Below are 27,812 nucleotides of genomic sequence, written 5' to 3' on the forward strand. Positions count from 1 at the left end.
TACAGAAGTCATTACTCTTATTAGCAATTGACCACGCCACAATCTTTAGAATTAACTAGTCAGTACACACTTGTTTCCACTTATTTTTTCCCACATTGGACAGTGCTTAGTTGTCAAGACAAGAAAAGCAGTTTTCAGGGACATTCCAATAAAAGAAGGCCATGACTGTGGAAGAGTCCATTACTGGCAGTTCCAGTCACAGCATGGGCAGTGCTAGTTTGAGCTGATTGAAAAATTACCCAGAGGAAAGGAGGAAGAAAAGAAAATTACAACATTATTCAATTTCAAAAGCAAAAGGCAAGCTTGATAGTGGAGCACTTTCCTTTGATCCTAATGTCTGAGATAACTTGTTTGAGAAAAAGAAAATAAAATTCACATAATTTATCAGAAATAAAGTGTCATTATAATAGTGAACCACACTACTACTTGCTCTTTTAACTGTGCAGGAAAGCAAGACTGAATTCTAAGTGTAAAGGAACTTGACACGTCTTTAACAGACAAAAAAAACCTCTCTCAACCTCCACAGCTGTACTGACTGAAAACAGAGCTTTTGTTCTTTCTTGTCTAGCTTACAAGACTTCCTGGAATTTTTTCACGGGGAAGAGGGGGGTGTTAAACAAAACCACCTCATCTGTGAAAGGGGACATTAGATAATTCTTATTATTTGCTCTGCATGCTCTCTGGGAATTCACCCAAATCTTAAGTTTCAAAAGACCAATTTCTCATTTAGAGGAGCCAAAAGTTGCCTGAAGCAACTGAGATCCATAAATGCCGCTTCACCCTGACATCGGAGAATCCTGTTGCATCAAAGAGACGAGGAAGTGACCAGTGCCAGCTGCCTCGGTGACAGCGTCCAGACTGCAAGCCCAGCTACTGCCAGAGCTCTCCTTCTTGGGAACTGAAGTGCAGCTGTCAAAGAGGCCTCTCACTACCTGAAAAAAATCTACTGTATTTCTGTGGTTCAGAGGGAAGTTCAGTGCCAGGCTGCAGCCCAGGCTAACAAACCCCTCTTCATCTGGAAGAGAATGCTCTTTGTTTCAGACGCTTCACTGCTGGAAAGCCTCCTTTCAATAGCTGTTGATGTATTGTTAAAAGGCCACTTCATTATGCTGCTGACACCCTGGGGTATGATACCAGAGAAGTGCATTATTAATTGTTTTCAGGGTCAAGCTCCTGGTTCAGCAGTCACTTACTGCCATTGTTATTGATTACGCCCCATTAGCAGGTTTTTCCAAGAGCACACGCATGGCAGGAGGAGACTGAGAACAGTTTGATTGCTGCTGTTCCACACTGACTGACACAGCTGGAAAGGAGCTGAGCTGGCTCCTGGGAGAAAATCAAATCAGAGGCAACATCCAGTGCCCATTAGGATGCACCATGAAACCTAAGCAGCAGAAAGAGCTCTTGGTTCATATTCCCACCTGCAGGGCAGGAGGCTCACTGAATATCCTCTGCTGGCTGCGAATGCTACATGTCTTTCACCAGCTTTGGTGGAAGTTTCTATAGTCAAATCCATTTAAACTACTTAAAACCACTCAAAGAGCACCTGCCTGGTGAAAACACACTTGATTTTGTAACTGTACTGCAGCAGATCTGAGATGGCATTAGGGAATTTAATGAACTAAGAGGAATCAATGCATCACCCTAAAGTTAAAGACATGCTTCTGCTCCCAAAGATTCTTCCCCAAAGCTCATCTGCTACCTGGGCTTCTTTTGTCCTCCCACTTTTTTTTTTTTTTTTCTCCTAGTCCCTAAAATCTACATTAAAGAGAGACTGTTTTTAATCTATTCCAACATGTAAATTCATTATGGTAAAAGAAATGGGAAACTTGTTAGTAAAGAAAACAGTTGCTGAGGATGAGAATCCTTCTATTACCTAAGGAGTCTAACAGAGGTGGCGAAATGTTACCAACCCTCACTGCCCATACCAGCACCCTTATGGAAGCTGAATCCATTACAGGAAGGAGATAGATGGGATCTGCACACTCTCCAATTCACAGCCCATCATCCCACTATAAAACCCCTCTCATCTTCAATTTAACCCTGTAAATTGCCATCTATTTTGGTGCTTTGCCACCAGGTTCACCCTGAGAAACAGACAGGACAGCTAGAAATAAAACCAACCAAACTGTAAGCCCAAAAATTACATGCACTGCAGTTCCCTTTCTCAGCCATCCTTCATCCCAACAATTTGATTACTGAATTTGCAACTCACCAACTTTATAGTGCACACAGCCTTCCAAGTCGCCCACCGTTGTCCAGCCCTGTTTCTTTTCTACTTCAGGATCATTGTGAAGGATTTTATTTCTTAACCATGACAAATAGTAAACTCGCAACTTGTTCTTCTTACCTGGCCACAAAATGAAAAAAAAAAGTTTATCTCCATAGGAAGATACTTGCAAGAAGCCCTGCCCAGGCAAACAGAAAGCTCTGCAAAACAAACCAAAGCAACAGTGAAGGAGAAAATGCTGCAACCACAGAAATCTCCCTGTTTTTCATCCACAACAGCTTCACTCCAGTCTCCACCCAGACACGTGCTTTCCAGATAATCAATGACAGATACACATGGTAATACCACACAAACATAAATTACAAACTCAAGGGAACAACTCTTCTGATACCTGGTTCTTAGGACCTAGACAACTTCCACTAGAACAGGGAACTCCAACAACAAAAGCACCAGAGAATCATGCACTGAGATTAAATATATATATATATATATATATAAAAAACTGAGTCAGAATGGCTTTTTTTGACACTAAACTGTAGGAGAGCAGCAGGATAGAATATGAGACCTGAAACTTCATCTGCTTGCTAAAAGCTGATGACTGCTTTGTCAGCAGCTCTTCCCTTGAGCTGCAAGGGTGTAATACTTATAAGCCTGCACACAGAAACTGTGAGAGGTGTTTCTTATCCACAGCTGAGGGCAGCTACCTGCTGGGGCTGCCCTATCTTCAACTGACAATGCATCTACCACATCATCCAAATACAGCTCAGACTTTTAACTCTCCATAAGAGAAGACCTCTTCAAAAAAAGGAAAGCAAGGTTCACGATAAACTTTACCAGTGATCCTTTAACAGTGATCCTTTTATGGCCTACAAAGCATTTGCTGAGCTAGTAAGATGGCCCTAAATGCACATACTCAAAGCTTGCATCCTCCTTTCTCCAGCTGCTTTGCTGCTTGGAACCATTACATTTGCACAGATAAAGCTGTGGCTGAGGAAGGGAGATCGCCCCTGCTTTGACTAGTAGCCATTTAACAAGGTTCCATGAGGTCTCTGCAAAAGGAATGGAAACAGGAGATGTTCTCAGGGACCCTTACTCGTCATGGAGTAGCTCCGTGCTTGTGCTGCACCAGCCACAATGAGGAGCCATGTGCCTGTCCAGTGTTTCTCAGCCACTGGAGGTGAGAGGGAGGTGACCTGTACAGCAGTCACTGCTGGGCTGGCCAAGCCACACCATACTGGTCTGTGCTGTCAAAAGGCACTACCTATCGAGATGGCACACCTGGCAGCCTGCCAGCCAGATCCAGCTATAGAGTTCAGCTGAACGCCTTTGTCATTTAAGTGTTCACACCATACCTGCTGACAGCTTATTTCACAGGTGGCTGCTTGGGGGATACTGGCTGCAGCAGGACTGAGACCATCTTGCTGTGCACAGCCAGTTCCACACTGGGGTGCTCCTACCCCTTACCCTGATAGCAAGGGAACCCCTAACTGAGCTAGGCTTGTCAGGAAAAGCATCTGCAGGGGCTGGGGCAGCAATGTGGGGAAGCACAGCTTGCAAATAAGCTTCTCCATGAACTCCAGCACCACAAGCCATTGCATTAAAAAGACATATAGCCTAAAAGATCTTTTTATGATTACCTGGATGGGAAAAGACAGGAGGAAAGGAGGAGGCAGCTTCAAAGTAAAAAATCTGTTCACTAAGTTTAAATTTGAAGTGGAATTGGAGAGGTAATTGCAAATACTGGATCTACTACTTAATTTTAAAAGCCCTTCTGTTCTGATGCCATGCAATGAAATGTGAAGTAACATTGCACTATCTTTTGTTGATCTCCATCACAAATGGGACTACAGAAATGGCAGTAAATTAGTACCCTGATGTACTTCCTGACTTAATATTTATTAAGCCATGTTTCATAAAGGGGTAAAGCCCTACCACTTCAGTAGCTTTCTTAAGATTTGGAGGACTAGACTAGGAAACAGTATTTCCAGAAGTCCCACATGTAACCAAGAAAAGGTCGTTCCATGAAAACATTGCAAATGAGAGCCACAAGGGCTCTTTTAAAAACACTGAAAAGTAGGAAACATAGTTCAGATCAGATGCCACTGCAGCTCTGGGCAAGAAAGAGCGCAGAGGGCTCAGGGTGTCTACAATGTACCAAATGCTTTCAAAACCACTGAGTCCCTACCCACAGTGAGACAAATTCTGCCTCAGGTACTTCCATGGTTGTAGCTTCCCCAGTAGCTTAGTCAAATTTGAAGACTCAGAACAAACAGTACTCATGGGAATTTCCCAGCATGCGGCTACTTTTTTCCTTTTGGTTCACATGATCTGCACCAGGGTATTTCTCTCCAACCAGAAATATTTTTCAAAACAACCGAGAAATATCTCAAGTGTGTTCCCATTGTGTTTTGGTGTCTAGACCACAAGGAAAAGTCACAAGACAGGAAATTCCTCTGCGTTTCTGCAGCCTGACATGAAAAGAGCAGGACAGTTAGTTATATAAACAAGGCTATGCATGTATTTCAACAAGTTATGCTGCTCTTAAATTGGAGTGGGGGAGATTAGACCCTTCTCCTTGTACAGGTCTGCCAGTCAGTTTAAACAGCTCCCAAAATTCTGGTCTTTTTAATTTTCTGCAGGGATCTAATCATTATGATCATAAAATAAGAAAGAAAACTCTGCTCCAGCCATCAAATGAACTAATCAGACAGAGAATTGTATGTGAACTCCCAGCTTGGCTTCTCCCACAGACAGTTTCAAATGCGAAGTCCTTTCTCCTACAGTGAGTTTTTGTTTCTATTGTCACTGTGGTTTTTAATTATTAAGCAGGCAGATTACAACCAGTTCTTCCACTCTGTCATCTCTCCCTACCTTCCTGGTGCCACCATCAGCCAGTTGGGCTGGCAAAACCCTCAGGGAGCCACAACTGGAGCATGTTCTATATGCACGTTGCCGCTCTCTCCTCCAGCATTTTTATGACTCTGCACTGTGTCACCTGAGCAAATGAAACTGGCTTTTGCCTCTCAACAGCATGAACTGAAGAACCAATCAACTATTCCTGCTCTACCTGCAAGGCTTTCTTGTACCATTTCTAGCAAGCTCAGAATCTCAGTATCAAAAGCTTTGTTGTCAGAAAGTTCTGTATTTCAAATATAAATTGGGCCAAGAACTGATTTCGTGTTTTCAGACTCAAGAGTGTGTCTATTAAAAGCAAGTTTAGGTGAGAATCCTCTCAAAATCTTAACACACTGCAACTTCTTTGCACAAAACAGTGACACCTTTCAAACCCCACCATCATCAGTACATCACTTCCCAAAAAACTTAGGGGAACATACGGGCTGAGTGCACCACAGTGAGCTGAACAATGCTTCCAGTGAAGCTGTAGCAGTGCTGGGACAAAGCTCAGAGGCAGTTCCATTACTAATCTGCTAGAACACACCCTTTGCAGAAACATACCCTCACTCCAGCATTCCAGTTTTGCCTGGAGAGGTGAAGCAAACAAACACAAAGATACTGAGGGAAGTCAGGGTAAAAAGCTGAGATGTGCAGCACAGCAGACAAAAGCAGGACATAAGGGGAAGCTTGGGCATAACAGCATTATGGTTTCACTGAATATGCTCCCCCAGCCCTGCCTTTCACTGGGCAAGGATGCCTCTTCTGCCTCATACTCCAGTAACCTCCCAAAAAACACAGGAGATAGCACAGACACAAAGACATAAAACAACCAAAGATCAGCTGATTTCTTAAGGGTTAATGTAGCGTGTCTCCACAGAGGAAGCAATAGTTTTGAAGGAAACAAAGAAAACGGATGTGTCAGGGTACTCCAATTGTGACTGACGCAAAAATAAATAAACTTAAAACAATTGTACACAAGACTGAATCACAGACACTTGTGATTTGTGTAGGGTATGTTTCAAACCAACAGATTTTACACAAGTTGGATTATATTTTTGTTTACAAGGTCTGCTATAGAACAAACTCTATCAAATGGCTCCTTTCAAACAGCTTATATTTTAACATACAGCATTAGACATCAAAAGGACACTCAGCAGGTGGTATATTTTTAAACGCTGCTTGATTCATCTTTTCCTTTTTATAGATTTCACAGCGTAGCTGTATCTAAGAATGTAGCAAATGATGAACCAATAAAATTAAGTTGTTCCAGACAGAAACAAATCCCGTGTTGATGACAGCAGTATGGGCATGGCTCCTTGGATCTGTGGTAACACATCACTAATGCATTAAATTCTACTAAATTGTCTCATGTATGTCCTTTTGAACAAGTGTCGGGAGAGACGGAGAGCTCCTCCAGCAGACTTAGAGAGGTTCCAGAGCCTCCAAAAAATTTAGGTGGGTCTGAACAACGACAGTGAATCCTGTGAGAAACCTCCTAGTAACATCCTCTCCCTGTCACACAGAGCATAGCAAAGGCTGATTTCCCAAACAAACCAAAACAAAAGGTAAATGGCTGAACAACATCTGTGAAGAAAGACTCACCATGCACCACATCAAATTGTCTAACAGCAGGTTTAACTTATGCCATAACTTTCTGGAGCCAAAGGGTCTGGAACCTCAAGCTTCATAAAACACTTTTTTCATCAGCACACACAAAACAAACACAGGCATCACCACCACCCCTCATCTCCCATTGCTTTGCCATTCCCAAGTTGCATCCAGTGAGAGACGAGGCACCAATCTGCCTCCTCATGCTGCTTATTTCCACACCACATACACTCTGTATCCCTCTCTCTCACACTTTTACTGCTCATCACTCTTACTTCCCTACTTTGCAAGAGTTTTCTACAGATTTTAACACACAAGAAAAACATAAACCCAAGTAGCACATTGTGTTTTGATTAGAAAGAGGCCAGGTTGAAAGCAATCATGACAGAGGGAAAGAATGCCATTTTCCCAAACTTCACAAAACATTAACTTCCAACTCTCAAATACTGAACGAGGAAGCAAAGCCAATAATTTCCCACAAACTCATGCATTTTTAAAGGTCATCCCACAGAAGGAAGGACAGAGAGCAAGCAGGCATGGGTGTTGTGTGGAAAACTATTCACTTGCAGAAATAAACTGTAGACTCAAGAGGTGAAATGACAGAAAACCCACTGACTTCAGTCAGGACTTCCCCCTCAATACACAGACTGCCAAGAAAATCTTTCTGCCATACCATGCCACATGGAGGAAAAATGTAACATTCAACAGTTAACTTTACCAGAAATTGTCACCAAGACATTCAGCCCTTCAAGTACATCCATTTGCTGGAATCTTCTTCGATTGATGAGTGGATAAACCTTCCCCTGCCCACTTCTGTCTAGCAGCATCAGACCACTTTCAGTGCCCACCAACAAGTTCACTCCTAGAAAAAACAAAACCAGAGATCCAAGTCAGTAAGCACTTTTTCCACCTATTCTGGGGAACTGATGATTGATGTAGCAACTGTCCTGTTTCAAGCAGGTCTAACCACTGGTCTCAACTGCCTATAGCCTCAAAGGTCTCTTGATGCAGAGGCTCGCTGTATTACCTGCCCACAGTGACTACTGACACCAAACAGTGTTCAAGAGAGTAAGAGACTGGTAGACCATGAGGAGCTTTCTAGAGCACCAGTTCCCAAACAAAAATGCATGCTAATGTTGGAGGAGGGGTGAGGCAAGCCTATGTATTCCAAAGATGTATTAGCTGTTGTTACGGGGGTTGTAGCAGGATGCTCTTGACAAGGATATGGCAATAAAAACAGCTCCCACTGGGAGAAACAGGTTGTGTTGCAGCCCTCCCACAAAAGGGTTGTTCTGGGTTTGTTCCCAGTTTTACAACAATCTTTTCCATCTTAATGTTAAAACTAGAGGAACTACAGTAATCTTGTGTTTCCACAGGCTTCTCCTAAATATAGATGAGAAGTCAGTAGGCCAGCTTCTTTACATGAAGTTCCAAAGGTCCATTGGAACACTCCAAGAGTCCATAAAACCTTAGTATTTAGAATCAACTACATTTTTTTTACATAATAGATATATATGGGACTAAGTTTTAAATATCTATTACTATATTATCACTCTTAAATTCCATAACTATTTATTTGCAGTAGTGTTTAAATCCAGAAGCTCACAAATTTTGCAGAGACAGTTCAAGTACAGTACAGGATGGAAATCAAACCAAATGTACGATTCAATTTATTAGACTTCCATGTTGCAATCCCACTATAAAACCTGCCATGCTTTAGCACAATTAAATAATGAAGTAAGAAAAGAAAAATTCACACAAGATGATTTTAGTTACATTGCTTAATGGTCTTAACCCCTAGTGAGACAACTATACTGGTGCCAATGGGCCCATCTAGGCTGATCCCATAATGAACCTTTTCTGACAGAGCAGGTGAGCCCAGATATGTGTGTGTGTGTGTGTGTGTCTCAGTGCAGTCTGCACCTACAGCTGTGATGTGCCTTCTCAGAGTATTGAAAAAGGGCATAATTGCTCACCTAAACAACCCCCTGGATACCAGTCATGGGAGAGGCTTGCAAAAAGGATGGCACATTAAGCCTGACCCAGGGGGCACAAAGTGTCTGCGAAAGGGGGAGGGTGTTACGGGGAAGCACAGCTGCAGCCAGGAGAAAGTAATAATGGGGAGGGGGCTGAGCTGCTGTTGGAGCACCCTCAAAAGCCTCTGTGTGGATGAGCAAAACAGATGTAGCCCATAGTGAGTTCAGAAATCATCATGCATCTCTCCATTATCCTCTCTCTACCCTTTTCAGTAAGAAAACTTCAGAGGTCCCAGCAGTCCCAAGGCACCTTTGCTTAGATTTGCTGTTCTGCTACTTCTCCTGAGCAGAGAGGTGTCACCCTCCAGGCTCTCCTTCAGCTGCTGACACTTCCTTCATCCCTGGGCTGTCCACCTCCCACCTCTGCATCTCCCACATGGTTTGCACCCACTGTATCCCATCCCACAGCCTCCATGGGCATTGGCCATTTCACCCAAGAGCATTTCACACAGACTGTTCCTCTTACTGGGAGACATCCTCAGATTGGGAAGTGGCAGAAATAAGCAGGGAGAATGAGCCACACATGAGTCAGGGCTTAGCACAGGCTGAAGCAGCACCAAGCCAGCCAAGGAAGTGCCCAGCAGCTGGTCTCCTTCCTGCAGCTCCAGTACCCATTGACTAAAGCTGTAAGCTTCAACATGCATTTCTGTGCTTTTTCCAGCGTGGGCTACAATTCATAGCAAGCCACATGCAAACTGCTCCCTCAGGGTCCCTTCCCCTCTTTGTACACCAGGACTCCACTGTTCCTGCCTCCATTCTTACCTCCCCTGTCACTGCCTCTCTGGTGCAGCTATTCCTGCTTTGGAGTTCTCATGCACACCTGTCCCCAGCCCCTTCCCTTAGCTACATGCACTTTGAGAGGAAATTAAGGAGGTACTACACTGGTGGCAAGCAGTGCTTGTATTTTAGTGCAGACACTCTCCTTACTCACAGACAGCAGAGCTCTTCTACTGCCACCTTACAATTAAGTATTTCTGTTTTTTTCAAACAAATGGGAACTCTTCCTGAATAAGTACAGCCTGTTTGTGGAGGCTGGGCATAAAAATCTGTGTTACTGCATCCATGTCATTAACATTGCCTTTCATCACTCAGAGCTAGAAAAAACAGCACCAGACACCTAATGGAATTAGCAGCTTGCCAGATACTACTGGCATTGCCACCGGTAAAGGCAAAGCAAAGTAAGTCCCCCTCTTTTTGAACAGACAGCATCACCATGAAATGGCTTAATTTTCTTAAGGGTAAAGGAAGTTAAACGTTATCAAGAAGTAAGCATGTGTACCAACTTGTGTCACCATCAGTTTGGCCCTAAATATTCAGCAAAGGGCTGTGTTATACCTGTAAAACACCTCTAGGATTCTGCACCTATTCTTTAAACCACCCTTACAGTCAGATATATAGATCAAAGAAATATAAAACCATTAACACAAATTGCTACTGGCAAAACAAGGCAGATCAGAAAAATTATGAGTCATCCTTACTGACACCATATGATTTCTCTCTGCCTTTGGCCTCTCACAGCCTGAAAGTTTACAATTGCACAAGTCTTAACTTCATCGGAGAATTTTACACAGGAATTCAAGGAGAAATAGTGTTGGGGTAAAAATTCTTACCAGTAAATTCTGGAAATAAAGGAAACAGGAGATAGGAAGACAAGGTGTTGGGAGAGCTACTTCATTGACAACAGCTCTGCAGGCAAAGAAGATTGGGACAAAAGTTCTGTTCTGAGAAACAGGAAATGCTGGAAATAACCCCAAAAGAGAACTAAAGCCTTGGAAAGATCTATAAAAATGTAAAAAATAGAGTGAACTGTGTTACCTTTACAAGATGTGCCTCAGGGGAATGGCCAATTCTCTTTTTCCTAAGTTTTTTAAATGACCTGCTTGTGCATTTATAATCTGCCAAGTTTAGGGATAAGTGTAGATAAGTATGTACATAACATACACAAGTATCAACTATTAACTTTTAGACAATGAAAAAAATTCATGTGCCCACATAGATTCTGGCCAGGAAACAAACAACAGAGAAAAACTTCCACTAGGTGTTGAAGCAGACATTCTGCACTGCAGCAGGCAACAGGCACTGCTCTAAGCCTGATGAAGTGTGGGATTCTGGCTATCTGACACCAACACAAATTATCCCTAGTGACAAGAAGCCCAGACACACTTGGTCAGCCGACATCTCATACTCAGCTTCTCTCTACAGTAATCACTCTTAACAAAGCGAAGTCTCAGAATGAAAATCGTTCCTTTTTTCTTTTTATTTTCCGTCTCACTTCCTACATAAACTGATGACTGAGGCAACAAGCAGCACAACTTAATCAAGCCCTGCAAAAACACATTAGCAAGAACCTCAAGAAGATGATTATTTTTCAAAAGAATACCCTGTGTGCACCAGGTGTACACTGCAAGGACTACTACAAGCTCCCAAAAGCTGCAAGAGACGCACTAGTAGGGTTTAGAAAGAGCTGAAAAGGGCATCCTGACCAACTGCATGAAGCCTCTCCCAGACAACCTGTGACAGGAAAAGAGGACACAGCCTCAAGCTATGCCAGGGCAAGTTCAGGCTGGATACAAGGAAGAACTTTCTCACTAAAAGTGTGGCTAAGCATTGGAACAGGCTGCCCACAGGGGTGGTAGAGTCATCATCCCTGCAAGAGTTCAAGAAACAACTGTATGCGGCACGTAGTGCCATGGTCTAGTTGATCTGGTGGTGTTAAGTCTACGGCTGGACTTGATAATCACAGAGGTCTTTTCCAGCCTTAATGATTCTGTGATTTTCAGTCTAAACTGTGCCATCAGAAGCATATATGTACCAGTTGGAAATTATATCAAAGCAGAAGCAACATACTGTAAAAAACACAATAATAATCAGGTCTTGCAACAAAAAAGATGTAAACAAGCGCTGAATAATTGCAGAGAAACAGCTACAGTTTCGGAGAAACTCCTACTGGCATGTCTACATTTCAGGAATGTCAAGGGAAGAACAGGTTTGCATTACCCCATAAGGCCGCACACAGTATCTCAGAATTGAATCTCTTCTTGTATTTGCGAATCTCTGGTGTGTCACTCTGTGGACGTGTGTTTGTGGGATTCACATTGACAACTGATCCTTTCCGTGTAGGGTCTTGCCTTATTGCCTCTGATCTCATTGCTTCACTAGAAAATCCTACTGAAAGAAAAAAAAGGTAAAGTGCATGTAATAGTCTTCAAGTGCTAGATTCTGGACATATTTTTTTTTTTACATCATACAACCCAAATCAGTAACTGAGAATACTGAGAAAGTCCTTATTTTTGTAAGAAATGTAAATGGAAAAAGAAAACAAATTATGCAATCCATTGCAAAACAAATAAAAAGCATGATGGTAACATTCTTAAGTACTTTAAAGAGCCACTGAAGTCACTGAACCCTTTTTCAATTGTCGTCTTCAGCTACTTTACTTACCCACAGAAGTCACAGTTGTCCCACTAGATGGAGAAATCTGTAGTAATCTGGGGTCTATAAAAGGTGTAAAGGAGGAGGAAGATTTGTGTTTCTGGAGTGTGTTACTAGCGGACTGAGTCTGCAATGTAAATTTCAACTTTATTAATATTAATGACAATAAAAAGCATGGATAACAAACACCAACATTTTAAAGTCACTACAGAATTATGCTACAGAGCCTCCCCAAGCTTTTATACTTCCTTTATAGACACACAACGCACTGCAGGCACCACACCTGAACTAGATACATATGCACACTGCACATGTTATAGCAAAATGTAATTAGCTGAACTGTAATCCCTGAACCTCAGCTGCTGGCAAAGCTTTTTAGTACAGACTACTACAAGCGGGCACAAAGCGAGGGAATGTCTCTCCTTTTGAAAATCTGCTTAGATGTATGTATACTATTTTAACTGCAAGCTGTCCACTACCTACAATTTTTGACTTTATGAAGCATCTCCTGAGTTGAGGTAGTTAATTAAATCATGAAGCTTATGATCTCTTGGCTTGTGCAACAAAATCAGAACCATCTGGGATCAAGAATTCACTTCTATGATGGATTATGTTTCAATGTTCACTACTGTTCATTCTCCCTATCTTGTTTAACCTGAGCCTCTTGCCAGAAAGCTGCAGCAGATTCTTCCACCTTTATTTGACAAAGCAACATATTAAACCTGTATCGAACGAAGGGGCTCATTAGTGTGGAAGGTGTAGCAAACAGTGACATGACACTATGAATATGTAGTGGATAAAATCACTGGTGCTTGTTGAGTTATGAGGTCTAAACATGAAAAAACATAAAGGAAGAAAGAAGACAAGTGGAAAACAATGAACTGTTAAAAGTGGAAATGGAACAACTTAAAAACCCTTGCCAGTTTAGTATTATAGTGACATGTCATACTGAAGCAGAATGGGACAAGTGGGAAAAAAAATAAAGGTGTATATATATAAAGGGTGTGCATGTGGCAAGTTATACCAAGCAGTACTGGGTTTTTGCTCAGTTTTATGCAAACGCAGTTACAAGACACTTCTTTAGTATCAACTAATCTTCAACCTCTGATCTTCCTAAGCCTTTACAGAAAAAAATAGCAATGGGTCTTTGGAGTGTATCCCTCCCCTGCACAGCCCAATACCAACAGGCTCCTTTGTCACCAGGCACTGCCAAAGCCCCCACCTCCCAAGCTGAGTTAACTGAACCCTGCTTACGTATTGCTTAGATCAAAGCAATGAGCAAAAGCGTATCTGGATCAATCAACTGATCCCTATAACCTGTGCTTTTAGAAAGATCAAAGACCAATGAAGCATAGCTGAAAATTATGTATAATGCTAAATGAATTTCCAGGAGGAAACTCTCCCTCCCACCCACCCTGGTTAAGAAGCATTTCTGATTATGTAGTAAACATGTACATTGCCATAAACCCTACACAGCTCACTGCAACCTCTCCTCATCACACTTGCACACCTACATGGCAGGACTCTACCCTGAGAAGCAGCAACTTCTTTCCACCAAGTTTCGCTTGCCCTGTACCACCTCCTGCTTGAGAGGCTCTCCTTGGAAGCCAGGCTGGCCATCCAGCCAGGAGTGGAAACACCAGACAAGGCTCCTCATTCACTGCTGGGGCTGGTAAGGGCTAATGGCCCCTTGTTCTTTGTGTGTATCTCCTCTGCTGCGAGGGGTTACACACACCAGGCTTTCCCACTGGCATGGTAAAGGAAGGCACCATCCTGGGATCAGCCCAGGACAGCAAGAGGGAGTTTCCCCCGTAGTAAAGCTTCCTCCACCTAGACACAACCAGCACTGGTGGAGAACAATCTTTACACAGCTGCTTCTCAGAGTACACCCATACTTGGAAAAAAACCCAAATATTTTCCCCCATTCATTATTCCAAAACAACAATACCTCAGGCTTTTACCACCCTCCCAGGAAACACTTGATTTGTTCACCCAGCCCACGTGGCAAGCTTTAGTGAGCAAAATCCCACCATGGCCACTTCCTTTCCCAAAAGGTGAGTTTCCTCAAGCAGCTCCTCATATGTGCAGAGATACTAGTCCAGCCTTTACTGACAAAGCCAAAATTAACTGCTAATTCTGAAGAGGCACATTGCTTGCAATTAGCCTGCTCCCGGAATAAAACAGAATTTAAAAAGAGTATTGGCTTGAAAATGCAGTAGTCAAGTTTAGTTTAAAACGAACGCCATGCAATTAATGACTCACTAAAAGGAAGCAAAAATAGTAAACTGGCAAGTTTGGCGTGGGACTGCTCTAGAGTTAAGGGCTTCTTACACAGAACTGAAATGTGTTATTTGGGAGGTGGGAACAAAGGTGACAGAAAAAAAAGCAGGGGAGATTGGCTGGAGTTCCTTTGCAAACTAGCTACTAGGCAATGCTGCTATAACCCTATGAAAGCAGCCAGCTGTGGTGTAAGACATACCTCATTAGTAGTTAGCTTGTCCTGGGGTGTCTGTGGGGACATGGTGGGTGTCGGCTGGCTGGAGGATGGGGAGGAGGAGGTGGAGGAAGTGGAGGAGGAATGGCTTTGCTGTAAGAGATCTGGCAAGAGGTGAATGCGACCGGCAAAGCCATTGCTCTCATGATGGCTGGCACGCTTTTTGTCAACTGTACTCTGTAGAAAAAACAGGCACACTTGTCTTGCTCAAGTGCTGCTTAAAGGTCTATATCCCTAACAACCTCTCTCCTTGTCTCCCTCACTTCCTACCTTTTCACGGTTTTTTAAATTTATTTTTTAAAATAAGCTGATAATCCATGCTTTGATGCCTGCATGGAGAGGGAAAGTGGGCAGAGCTACCAGAATTCATGAAGTTCCCACCAGCAGGCAAAAGCTTGGTTCATGTGGTTGACTTGCACAGCCAGTTCCACCAATTAACAGAAGAACAACTGTGCTGCTGAGTCCAACACAACAGGGACAAGAACACTTTTGGGGGTGGGATGAGGACTTTTTCCCTATTGTTTTGTTTAAGACTAACTTAGACCCTATACAGATATCAAGTTGGACTTTCTGGAGAATCCCTTCAGCTAACTATTTTAAACAATAACCATGAAATCTTAATTTTCGAACAAGAGAACTCAATTAAGAAATTGGTATTCAGTTGTGAAACTCAGAAATCTGATTACTGAGAAAACTCCTATAAGCTAGCACGCTCATTAACACACAAGCTCATATAAAAACAGGGAACCATTATCCTTCAGAGGCATAAGAATGAAATATTTTCAGAATCAAAGGCAACAACACAGCATTCTAGCTCTGTCCACATTCTCTGCCTCACCACCTATTTTGCTTCTCCCCCACACCAACTGTTGTGTGAATTTGCATGTACATGTGTGTATATGCTTCCCGGGTGGTCTGTGTGCCCTAAACTACAGGTTCAAAACAATTTTAAAAACCTTGAGTGCTCCCACCCCAGCTCCCTCCCAGCCTCACTCCTGAGACATGTATTTGGTTCTGTGGCAAAACTAAACTAGGCTTTTGCTCCAGGTAATTGCTCCACACACCTGCAGCTTTTCTACCCTTCTCTCCCACAGACTGAGATATTCTGCATGGTGCTGCCATGAGTGTCACTGGAAAGCATGCAAAACAGAAGCAAGGGGTGAAGGGCTACTCTCCTCTTTGCATGCATCAAACATCTTGCTCATCTGAAATTCACTACAGCTGCGTCTTGATAATACGAACAACAAATATAATGTAGAAACAGCATGGGTGAATGAGCGAGTGGGTTAATGAGCACAGAAAGGGTGCGGCACTGCACAGGGAAGGAAAAGAAATACCTGTCGAACAATTAAGGTGCCCTCCTTTGAAGGAGTCAAGGCAGGTTCACTCTCCACATCATCATGGACAATCATGGTTTTTACTGACTCTGTTTCACCATTGCTCAAGTTCAATGTTGACCTGTTTATCAGACAAGAAATAAATGGAGTGAGATAACAGTACTAGTGCCATGGCTGTTACTGCCCTGCATCATGGCATAGTCAGAATTAATTTGTATTGTGGCCAGAGTGGAATATTTACATAGGCTGCCTAGAAAAGCTTCTCTATAAAAAGGTCAAGATATTGTTAAACAGTTTCTTGTTTGTAACAAATCAAGGGAGAAGAGGGAAAGGACATTGAGAAGTCTATCCTCAGTGTTTGAATACATGAACATATGAGGCTGCTATGTCTTGCTCATAGATTGTAGTGAGCTGAAAGAACTAACATACAAGCCAAAACACTAACATCCTTTTCCTTCAATCCCCTATAAGGCAAAACAGATGCAAAACACTGTTAGAAGGACTAACACTGCTCGGACATCATCTGGTCCAGAAGTAGATTCATCTGCTCCTTCTTGTTCCATATCATCATCCTCCTCGTCTGTTGTCCCTGACTCCTCACTTGAGGATGAGTAATCTGTTACTTTATGTGGAGGTCGCACATCCTCTACTGCTCGTAACTCCTTTGCCAATGCAGTTAAATCCTGATGGAAGAGGGAAGAAAAGAAATTCAAAACTGATGTTTGAGTAAGAGAAAAGAAGAGATTGCAAGACAAACCCACAGGATTAGTGCCTGAGTTTGCTCACTTGTTCACTTCTGTGTTTCCATTGCCCAGCAGTACTGTTTCCTTTGACTTACTCATTCCTAACAGTTACCAAAACTCACTTTCTCATAAATTCAAGCACCAGAAGACTTGACCTAAGGGGGTCTTGCTATATCATAAAAAATGTGCATACTCTGAAACCCAGCTATCCTGATTTATGACTAACTGCAGTATCGTAAGAGATATGGCTACTGAAGAAAGTTTCAAGGAAAGACAGACATACTGTGAAAACCCATTGAGTTCCCCAAGATACAAATGGATGTCAGAAATCTTTCAGAGAAAGTAGGAAAATGTAAGGTCTTACCACTTCTCCCTGCACCATTCAGCCCAGCATTGGCACATTCAGGTCAAATGCATGATCATTGGTCCAGCCCCAGGAAGGAAGCACAAGATTGAAAGAGAGAAAGGCATGGATTAGGAAGGAAGAAGACCAGAGAGCAGAAATCAATCCCAGAAGCAGCGCAAAATCTAATGTTTGGAGTACTGATGTGCACAGGCAATTGCACAGCCCAGAACATGCTGCTAGACCCACAGTTACAAACTTAATTCCAGCTGATGCTCACCCCAGTGGCACTGAATGAAGCCCTCAGTGTACTTTTTGTGAATCTGCCTGAAAGAGGAGGAGGACAGGGGAGGTGGTTGCAACTCACAGCAGGCTTGATAGGTCTGAAGACTTCCTTTTTCTCTTCAGGCTTCTTAGGTGCACTTTCATGGCGCTGTGATGGCGAACCCTCTGATTTGGATGATGCTGCATATGCCAAGATCCCAAAAGGAACACAGAACAAAGCAGATTAAGCAGGGGGGCTAAAATATGTTTTTTTACCTCACTCTGGAGTGGGGAAGAGATGTGAAATGACTATTAGGGGTCTCTGACCACAAGACCTAAGTTTCACTGGTTCACTATTACATTGTCCCTGAAGGACTACACAAAAAACACCATAAGCTCTGATTTGTATAGGTACAACTGATCTATGTCTGAAGCCAAAGTGAACGGTCACAATTGTAAATCAAAGACTCAAGTGTGGCCACAGGCTGGAAAACCTCCATTATCATCCAACGTAGCCCAGCTGAGACTTATCCATGGCAGCCCACACCCTGTCAACAACAGCCTCCAAGGTGACAGGCAACAAGCATCAAAATGTGGCCTTGCATACATGAGGAAGGGAGGGAGATATGAGGGCATGGAGACCCAGCTGTTCTCTAGCAGTGCCTGGATGTGAATTAAAGCACAAGGAAACAAATAGTTTGAGGATTATTTCCGTCCCTACTGCCTTTCCCAAGCAAGGACATCCAGCCAAGAGGGTACAGGAAGCCAACCCACCTCTGAAACTGCATGCTCTGTAACTGTTACCATGAGTTAATTACAGAATGCTGAAGAGCTTAATAAAATAGAAATACAGTGTTACAAAGGGTAGGAAAAGTACTTACACCTCATCCTGAACCTCTCTCCAGACCCGCTCTGAGAGCCAGGGTGGGAGCCAGGTTGTGAGCCAGAGTTGCTTGATCCAGAAGAACTGCCACTGCCTGGCCTTGGTACAAGCTTCTCCACCCTTTCCCACAGCAGACGAGGCTCTATATTGCTGTATCAAGGGAGGAAAGAAATTCTTTGTCACACACACTTCAGTCCCAGACTCCCAGCTCTAAACTGAAACACTATCTCTCAGTGTTTTGCTAATACCTCAACTGAAAGAACACTTGAATGCCGAGATCTGGGCACCAGTACTGCTTCACAACCCAGGCAGTGTCTCCCTTTGAAATAACAATTACCTAATTTATGATGGTTTTAAAAAAAAGTTTAGGTGGGCATAACCTATTCCTTTTATTTGGAATTATCTACCTGCCATTCTTATGTATCTGACCTGAAGTGGACAATTCTCTCAGTCTGCATGAAGCAGGTCTAAAATTGGGTCAGAAGGGTCCTAGGCACTAAACAGAAGCCAAGAAGAATACCAGAATACCCTCACCCTATCCAGTAAGCTAGTTCCACGGTGGCCTATTCATGGTACTCTGTTGAGCTCAGGAGTCAGCTCTCTCCTCTCCCTTCCTGACCTTGGGTGCTTTGTGTCACAGCCCATGAAGGCGTTTCCCCCCTCTCAAAATCTGGTTGTGGCTAAGAGGCCAGGAAGTTTCTGAGGTCTCTTCACTTGAGATGTTTGAAGTCCTTCTGGTGCCAGTAACCCCCACAGTATACCCAAGCTGACCAGTTTCATCAAAAGGCAAGACATTCATAAATGGCCACATTTTTAAAAAAATTTTGAGGACCTTTGAAATTATTGTAAAAGTTACAGGGCAGGCAACTCAGATGAGAAGAGGGACAAAGAAATTTTGTCAGCATTTGTTGACACGTGCTACATCAAGATAAATTAATCATTACTGAAAAGGGATCTAACATCATCTTCCTTTCACATCCTACAGGCATTGCCAAAAGATGTCTGGAAATGCCTGGCTTCCCCTAAGCCTTTTCCTTCCAATCCAAGAAAAGCAAGGACACATAGGCTTACAAACCTCGTGGAATTTCTTTGACCTGCTTGGTTATTTTGCTGCCCACTGCCCTGCAGTGGGGAATCACGGCGGGACAGGACAGGTGATCGGGATGTTGTTCTCACAGGTACCTTGGGAGAAAAAAGGTTTTGTTAAACCCCTGAAGAGGACAGAGAGGACAGGAAGATAAAACTTCTCCTGCCACAGAATATATTCTTAAGATCATAACAACACATTCTAAGTACAAGCTACCATCAGTGACCAAAAGCAATAAACAAACACCCACAAATCCAAAAGCCTTAGTTGTGATGCTGTTCAGAATTTGAATAGAACTCGAAGTTTAGTCTTAACATTAAATAACGTTTAACGGTTATCACACGAACACGTACACGCCCCGCTACCCTCCCAACTACTGAGACATTTGAAAAGAATATGGCACTTCAACTGAAGCAGGGGAGGCACAAAGCAATTTGCTGAAACAGCATGAGAATTAGGAGAATAAGCTCAAGGGAACCAAACAAATGCCCAGGAATGGATCAGCAGAAGGCAAAGACTGGGGGTGGGGGGGAGCAAGAATATACTCAGAAGAAGCAAATCCCAGTGGATGGGAGGGGGGATGTAAGGGGGAGAGGAGGAGGAAATATATTGAATGTTTCCTTTTTGTTCAGATTCATCTCAATTTTAAATAAGTGTATGATTCATAGTTTGGGTTGCGAACAGATGAAGAGGAATATTAACTCTGAGCAATAACCTCAGGGATATTTTGAATTCTTTCCTGAGTATGGTAATGATTTGTTAACTTTGCATAATAAATTGTTTCTCTGAAATAGCTGCATTCTATAAATAATTACCAATTTTATATGAAGCTTCAATATTGTACTTCAGATTGATTATCATTAACCCATTGACTGAATACCTACACCATGATCTGCCTTCCAAAATACTGTTACCAGTACTGCCACTAGGGCATGGTCTTCCCAGTGCCCAGGGTATCACATCCTTAAGAAAACTGTAATTAATAATAAAAAAATAGCACACATCTGTCTTTCTACTCCTTACCCTTGGAGGCACCTCGTCACTGTCTGATCTAGCCCAAGCCTTTTGGGTGGGGTCGGGTACCTCCGACTTAGAGTCAGAACTCTGATTAAGCACTTCACTGCGTGAAGGTGGATATGGGTCCTGGGAACGAAGATGGTGATGAGCAAATTTGGGAGAAGGGTCACTGAAGGAATGGGATCGCGAGACAGGGGAAACATTGTTCTTGAGAGATGCCAGATGGGACCACTGTACCTTACAAGAAAACAAAACATAAAACATTCAATGCGCTCAGTATAACCAGCTTTCCAATTAACACAGAATAAAGGCAGGTGGGGCAGGCAGAGACAAATTGGTTATGGCATTAGGTAAGCGTGGGGTGGAATTGATGCACTTAAAAGCAAGGCAAGCGCCCAAAGAACGTAACAGACTGAAAATACAGCACATATGCACTTTTTTTGTGTGATATGCTCTCCACATACATGTACACTGGTGCCCAGAGGAAAAGGGGATCTAATATCTGCACCATGAGCCTGAGTTCAAAGGCCACTCAAGACAGAAGTCACTTTCTGTTCTTCAGTGGGCTTTGGCTAAGTCTCACGATGGGCTGGGAAATTTGAGGTGGACATCCAATTGGAGCAATGTACAAAATTAAAGAATGCTGTAAATTGGGCAAACCAACAGACATTTACGTTTCCTAATAAATTCAGGGACTGGATACAGCTTGAAACTTTTGGAGAAAGACCGTAACACAAAGCCTTTATTCCTTTACAGATACTGCAATATATATAGAAAACCATAATATATATTGTATATAGTATACATATGTACAATGCATATTATACTTACAACATATATGTACCATATACTGTACATATATACGTATTTATACACAAAGTACACACACACATGCACACATATTGAATTACACATATTAATAAGGCATAACAGTGACTATGGAGTTAAAACTCCATTAGGATTTCCAGTGAAATCCATATTGACCCTTCAGCCTACTTCCTCTTTGTGCATAAGCCTCTGTTACAGACTTAATTTCTGAAACGAAGGAGGAGGGAAAGTCATAATTGAGGAACACGCTGTTTTCACACCTAATGATTAAGCAAAACTTTGCTTTCAATCCCAGTTTCAGTAGGCTGACTGTATTTGTTTTTATATTATTATTATTTCCTCAATTTTAATACACACAGCTGTTGAAGAGCCTGATTATCCTTAATATGAGTGAAAGACAGACTTTTAAAGTAACTGGCACAGAGTATGAAGATACAAGTCCAATATTTTGAAATAGTCATAGAGGTTTGAATAAAAGCCAGGAAATAATGAGCAAGAGATGAAGTTCTGTCCTGATTTCTCCCACTCTTCCGTCTGTTCAAATTCTCCTGTTGTCCAAAAAGAGTGGCAATACCTAGTCATAATTAGGGATGGTTTTAGCTTGCACTGTCATCAACAGATTTTATTTGAAAGAAGAAAATTCTGCATGGAAACAGAGGAACTAAATGTAGAACTCTACCTTTTAATTTAGCATACCTAAATTTTAGACAAAGGTTACTTTTCCAATTCATGCCGTAACTCCTGTGAGATCAGATATCAAGATCTGGAGGCTCCTCATTAGCAAACAACAGAACAATGGCTAGCATGCAGCTCAGTGGTTTTAACCTCTTCTTGATTTTCCAGGGGTGGAGCTTTATTTAGGAACTACAGGCCTACTGACAACACACCTGCTTTTCTTAGAAATGTTTTGCAAACTCTTTGAAACAGTGCTCACACTATTAAAACCCACTTGTTTAGTTAGCTTTTTTCTACAAGAATTTTAAAAACCAAGTAAGTGCACCTTTTTCCTGAGCATCCTTTTTAGTAGTAAAAACACTGCACAGAGCAAATTCTGAACTGTAAAATGCTCTGCAACTTCATTTACCTGCATTTAACCCACTGTGTCACTGCTGCACAGATAATAATGGGATACAACAGTTGTAGTCTAGCTCTAACATGAAAAAAACCCAGACCAAAAATACATCAGTTTATCAATAAAATAAGCAAAAATAGACAAGGAGTAACTCTACAGAATAAGCTGTAACAGCTGTATTGTTGTGCAAGAGAACCACCCTTTACAAAAGAGCACTTTCTAAGTGCAAAGATCTGCAAATTTGAAGGAAACATGTTAGGACTTCTGCATTCCATCCAGGCTCACCAAGACTTTCCTGGGCACTTACCTGGGGTTCCATCGGCCTCTGCAGGGCAGGCTGAGCAGGTTCTGAGTTTCCATTGGAAAAGGACTCTGATCTTGAAGGCACTGGTGGCTCCAACACTTTGCCCATCTGTTTAGACTGTGCTTCAGGGGAGCCCTGGTTAGTTTTTCTAAATCTCTCCTCCACCTAAGCCAAAATAAATGGAGGTTAAGCCTTGAGTCAGTAAAACCAATTACAGTAGAAATACAAAGCGGAGTACCACCTTTTCTTTACCACAAAGAAAGCAAGTATGTTTGGGGTTTGGCAGGATTTTTTCCCTACCACTTCTTCCAGCACTCTAAGTTCACTGAGGGAGCTACACCAAAGCTCCAAGTATGCCAATATGAATAAGCCATACCAGGAAGAGAGAAGATATAGGAGGTAGCAAGATGTGAGATAATGTGATGAAAGACCATTATGGGCCTTCTTTCTGCCTAGACTAATTATCCATCAGTACTTTCCTCACAGATAATAAAAAGGATATACATGAACAGAAACAACTTTACAGTATAGAAGTACATTTCCCACTGCTATCCCTTACTTTAGCTGCCCACCTTATGCAACCAATGGTTTTGGATTATCTGCTTTCCTGTGCTTCTCTCTTCAGCAACAGAAGAAGAGACAGTTTCTCTACCAGGCAATACTGGAGTCTGTTCAGCTTTAGGTACAAAAGGACTTATCATCGTCTCTGTTACCAAATACTCTCTCAGCATGAACTCAAAGGCTGTAGTGGACAGTCCCATCAGCTTGTTTCCTGTTCCCAGGAAGTTGTAGAATTAATCTTATGTTAACCTCAAGAGCTTGCTGAGGGGAAGACTAAATCAGAATGTGCTCAGTCCTCAAAAGAACATCAACCAAGGTCCCCATGCAGAAACATCACCTCTTTCAAGTCTACAACACTGAAAACACAGCAAGAGGCATGAAGGACAAGAGATGGAGGGAGGCTACAGGCAGAAAAGAAATAGCCTCGCAGTTGCTAGAACCAAGACAGCATGTGCCAGGTAAGCTGCCTCGGAGGAATGCTAAAATTCCAGTATTTTATCAAAGCACCAAAGATCAAACTGGAAGCTTGTGACTTAATTTGCTTTAACCCTTGTGCCCAGAGCACAAAACCAGTATTGGGACGATTTCCTAATGCTCCCTAGTAGTGATGGTCTGGAGAGATGGCTTCCCAGAAGACAGGCAAGTTTCCAGACTCCTTGCCTCAGGTGGGCCCCTTTACAAACCCAACCTACCTCTGCATTCCAAAATTTGAGGATAATACCAGGTTGCCTATAGGGACAAGCAGACAAGCTTCTGTAAGGTCTGCACAAAACACACTATGTCTTGGGAAGTACAACAATAAAGAAGGCAAGCATCTTCACCACACAATCATTTTCACCACTGTGTTCAACTTCATAGAGTCATTCTTTAAAGTCTAAAAAACAGGCCAGACTCCTTGTTATGAATAGAATAAGGAAAAGCCTCAAGTCCTTCTGTCTGAAGAAACAGGTTTTCACATCTCTAGCTGTAGATGATAGCAAGTTTCTTCCACAAAGCACACAAACTGCATGAGCGACATGTCCTCAAAACCAGACAAGTGGCAAGGAGATAGAGCGCATTCCTGGATAGAAACAGGTCTTATTCCAGTCATCTGACTGTCTGGACCTGAAACTGGTACTAAGTTCTAAGCTCTCTGCTTTTTCCCAAAGCCGTCTTAGAAGTCCTTTCCCTTATATCCTCATTGCTACTGCAATGAGGAAAAAAACTAATCGTCATTAAACTTCGCCAGTCAGTCCACCTGAAAGTTAGTCCACCTCAGCTTACCATCTCAATGGTCAGCATCTCTGTAGGGGGACACTGGACACTTTCTCTGGAGACCAGTATAGCTGAAAGTATGAGGCACAGGACACTCATTCCAATTCACTATTTTATGTAAAAAAAGATGTCACAGTTAATGCCTGCTGTTAGGATTAACTGGTGGCATTACCACTGCCAGGTACCAAGACATTATGGCTACATTTCTATCATACTTTATAAAAAGACTATGACACAACAATCGCTTGGAAGATTGGACTACTAACCAATTTTAACCAAAACTACAGCAGGAAAACAGCTGAGTCCGTGGTTCTCCTAAAGGATGTAACACTTGAATCTTTGTGAGTTTCTCTGCTTTTCAGCTCTGAAAGGAAAATGAAGCAGATACAGCTCTGCATTCCTCCAAATCCCAGCCAGCATTCAGGCTGGACGGAAGGGCTAGACAGGCACTATGCTTTCACTGAGGTGGGCCAAGAGCATGCAACAAGGACAAGAGGGCTGGTTCCATGTCTGCAGCATCACATACCACACAAGCCTGAACATCTTCCAAGTTAGAAAGAAATATCAGATACTTCAACCATTATGCAGAATGGATGAGATAGCATGAACATGGTTTACTAAAAACTTGGACAACAGCATCTAGAATGAGTTTGTGTCCACCAAGCCCAAACAACAGTACTTCAAAGACTAAGAAGCACTGCTGGATAAAGCTGAACCGAGAGCTATTTTATCATGTTTAGCAGGCCTAAATATATTTTCTGTTCTTGTTCCAAAATGTATTTACCTAGTTCCCACATGCAGCTGATGAATGTCATTAAGAGCTTTGACTAACATTGCCCAGTCTGGTGGTTTGTGGGTAGTATGGTGCTACTAAGGGAAACATAAGAATAAGATCACTGAAAGAAAGCCAAATATACATCAAAGAGGCATTTACTTGTTTAGCAATGTTACTCATGGGCCAGTGGAGACAGGGGACCACTCACTAAAAGAAACAGCATTTCAGATCAACTTGTGAATGCCTGAAGTCCAAGAAGGCAGCGCCACAGAGCTTCCGAAGAGTGGGACATGATCTCAGAAGAGAATACTTAACATTTCAAAAATGAAACTAATGAAATTCAGGCTTGTGTTCATGAGAAGGAAATTTTGAAAAGTGTAAGTTAGAACAACAAACGTGTAAACATGTGCTGAGTGTTAACATCCATCATAGGTTTGTGCTTTCCAACTGCCTTCCACCAGTACTTGCCAGAGACACAGAGCACTGCACCAGTGCTACCTAAGAAAACATGTCTGATGAAGCACAGATATAACTTCTTGACATGATACTTCCAAAACCAGGCCCCTTTAGTCTGCAGTATTCCAGACCTTCTTTCCAACTTTTACACCTCAAAAGGTCTGAACTCCAGTGATTGCAGCTGAAGTACTCAGAAGCTGCCCTAAGGCTTGAAAACCAGTAACCAACAGTTTAAAATATCCTGCTCCTTACAAGTGGTGCGTTGGCCTCCAACTATACCATAGCATAAGAGCAGGCAGAGAAGCAGACAGCAGACTCCTGTTCACAAGCAGGACTTACCTCACGTGCTCTTTCAGCAGGTTCATAATGGGATTTTGGCTCAGGGGTATGATAGCTTTGTTTATTTCTCTCTTGCTGCTGCTGCTGCTGCTGCTGTTGCTGCTGCTGCTGTTGCTGCTGCTGCTGCTGCTGCCGCCTGTGATCGTGCTGCAGCGACAGGAGGTAGGCTTGCTCCTGCTGCAACTGGCGCTGGAGTCGCTCTGCCTGCCGGTGTTCCTCCATCTCTCGCCATCTGTATTCCTTTGAGAGAACGGGTGAGGAATTCAAGACATGACACTGAATGTAAGGTGGATGTGTCCCTATCAATCCCATTAAAAATCCACCTTTCTGGTTGCTGTTGCTTTCTTGTTTGTTTGTTTATTTCATTGTTAATGTGTAATCAAGAGCTAAGTTAGACCCATATGACTTGTGTCATATGTGGGAAAGTCATGAGTGTACTGCTAAGCTTGATATGATTGCAGAGTTATGTCAAAACTGATTTTTATTAAAGGGAAAAAAAAGAGTTGTTTATACTAAATCCAGTGTAAAGTTCATAAAACAATGATTTAGACCAACACTAGGCCATTGTATCCTGGGGTGGATTTACATATCATGTGTGCTTTTGATCTGCAACACAAGCACTCTAGTTCTTCACTGAATGCCAAGGTCTGTTCAGAAACTCGACCACCACACCAGAACTGTTCCACTTTAACATAAAGCCTCCTCTTATTGCCCAGAAAGCAGTGTGACCATACAGAACTTCTCATATGTGCCTGTCAGCCCACAACACTAGCATAAATGGCCTTTTAATCAAGCTCCTTTGTTGTCATACTGTCAGTGCAGCTGTGCCCGACTGAGGGAAGCCTAGGACTGGCCGGATAAATGGATCCTATAGCTACTGAACAAAACAGATACAGTGCTTTACCAGTAACATGGCCTGCTCCTGGAGCAGCTGCTGCTGTAGAATTTCCAAGTGCCGCTGCTCCTCTTCTAGCTGTCGCCTGATATACTCCTGTCACATAGAAATTACCCAGCAATAAATTTATTCAAAAGGAATGCATCAGAACCCCCTGGGTGGAACACCACACGCTACTTCCCCAGCTCAGCTTTAATGAGAAACGCACTTCAGGATGGATTAGTGCCTGCAGAACAATTTAGGAAGCCCTGCCTCCTGAGCATTAGATTTTGGCCCCTTCTGTTCTCAAATTTGCACTCCTGCAAATGTTGCCGGCACAGGCCAGAGCTCATTTATGTATTTTGGAAGTGGTTTCAAGAAGCAGCAAAATGCACTTGAAGGTTTTGGGAAGTTAAAACACAGCAAGTCTGACTCAACACAGCCAATACAAAGTCACATGCAAGTTGTATTAAACATTAGTGTGTTGCACTGGTGCGATGAACTGTTAGCAACAGCTAGAGCCAGGCATAGTGTAGGCAGAGCTGGAGCAAGCTCCCCCAAACGGGCTCTGCCAAGTGCAGTTGGGACCTGCCCTGCCGAGTCTCCCCTACTCCCCTCACCAGATGCCTCTCCTGAGCAAACACTGCCAGCCTTGCTGAATTATGCGATGGTTATGACACAAACAAACATCAACCAGGAAACAGATATTAAACCAAACTCGCTTGCTCTTGCCATCTAGACATCTCTTCACCTGCAGCCTCAACAGGTCAAGACATTTACCCATCGCTTCACCTACCCCCTCGAAGAACTCAAACTCTGAAGCACCAAACCCAAGCTGGTAACATCCTATCATGCAATTAATGGAAGTATGTAACATGTGCATGCGCACACACACAAGCACACGCGCACATTTACAGTGTATGCATAAAGAAATTAATGGATCAGTGATACAGTGATGGGAGTTATAGAAAGTCTTGTGA

At 42.7% G+C, this 27,812-nt stretch overlaps 1 protein-coding gene across 10 annotated transcripts in view; it reads right to left on the bottom strand.

Moving 5' to 3' along the window:
- MAP4K4 (mitogen-activated protein kinase kinase kinase kinase 4) overlaps positions 1 to 27,812 on the bottom strand; it is a 164,358-nt gene that overhangs the window by 8,169 nt on the left and 128,377 nt on the right. The window contains exons 14-27 of one of the 10 annotated variants that reach the window (XM_058834864.1): positions 26,863 to 26,949; positions 25,959 to 26,198; positions 22,577 to 22,738; positions 20,376 to 20,495; positions 19,341 to 19,447; positions 18,264 to 18,415; positions 17,486 to 17,583; positions 16,540 to 16,715; positions 16,033 to 16,153; positions 14,681 to 14,872; positions 12,211 to 12,328; positions 11,767 to 11,937; positions 7,452 to 7,595; positions 2,216 to 2,350 (exon numbers count right to left, since the gene is read on the bottom strand). In XM_058834864.1, the coding sequence (XP_058690847.1) occupies positions 2,216 to 2,350; positions 7,452 to 7,595; positions 11,767 to 11,937; positions 12,211 to 12,328; positions 14,681 to 14,872; positions 16,033 to 16,153; positions 16,540 to 16,715; positions 17,486 to 17,583; positions 18,264 to 18,415; positions 19,341 to 19,447; positions 20,376 to 20,495; positions 22,577 to 22,738; positions 25,959 to 26,198; positions 26,863 to 26,949 (2,023 nt within the window). Of the gene's footprint in view, positions 1 to 2,215; positions 2,351 to 7,451; positions 7,596 to 11,766; positions 11,938 to 12,210; positions 12,329 to 14,680; positions 14,873 to 16,032; positions 16,154 to 16,539; positions 16,716 to 17,485; positions 17,584 to 18,263; positions 18,416 to 19,340; positions 19,448 to 20,375; positions 20,607 to 22,576; positions 22,739 to 25,958; positions 26,199 to 26,862; positions 26,950 to 27,812 lie in introns of all 10 variants that reach the window. The other 9 variants (XM_058834844.1, XM_058834834.1, XM_058834824.1 and 6 more) reach the window with 9 other exon arrangements.

The sequence above is a fragment of the Poecile atricapillus genome, chromosome 1, assembly GCF_030490865.1.
Source record: "Poecile atricapillus isolate bPoeAtr1 chromosome 1, bPoeAtr1.hap1, whole genome shotgun sequence".
Lineage (NCBI taxonomy): Eukaryota > Metazoa > Chordata > Aves > Passeriformes > Paridae > Poecile > Poecile atricapillus.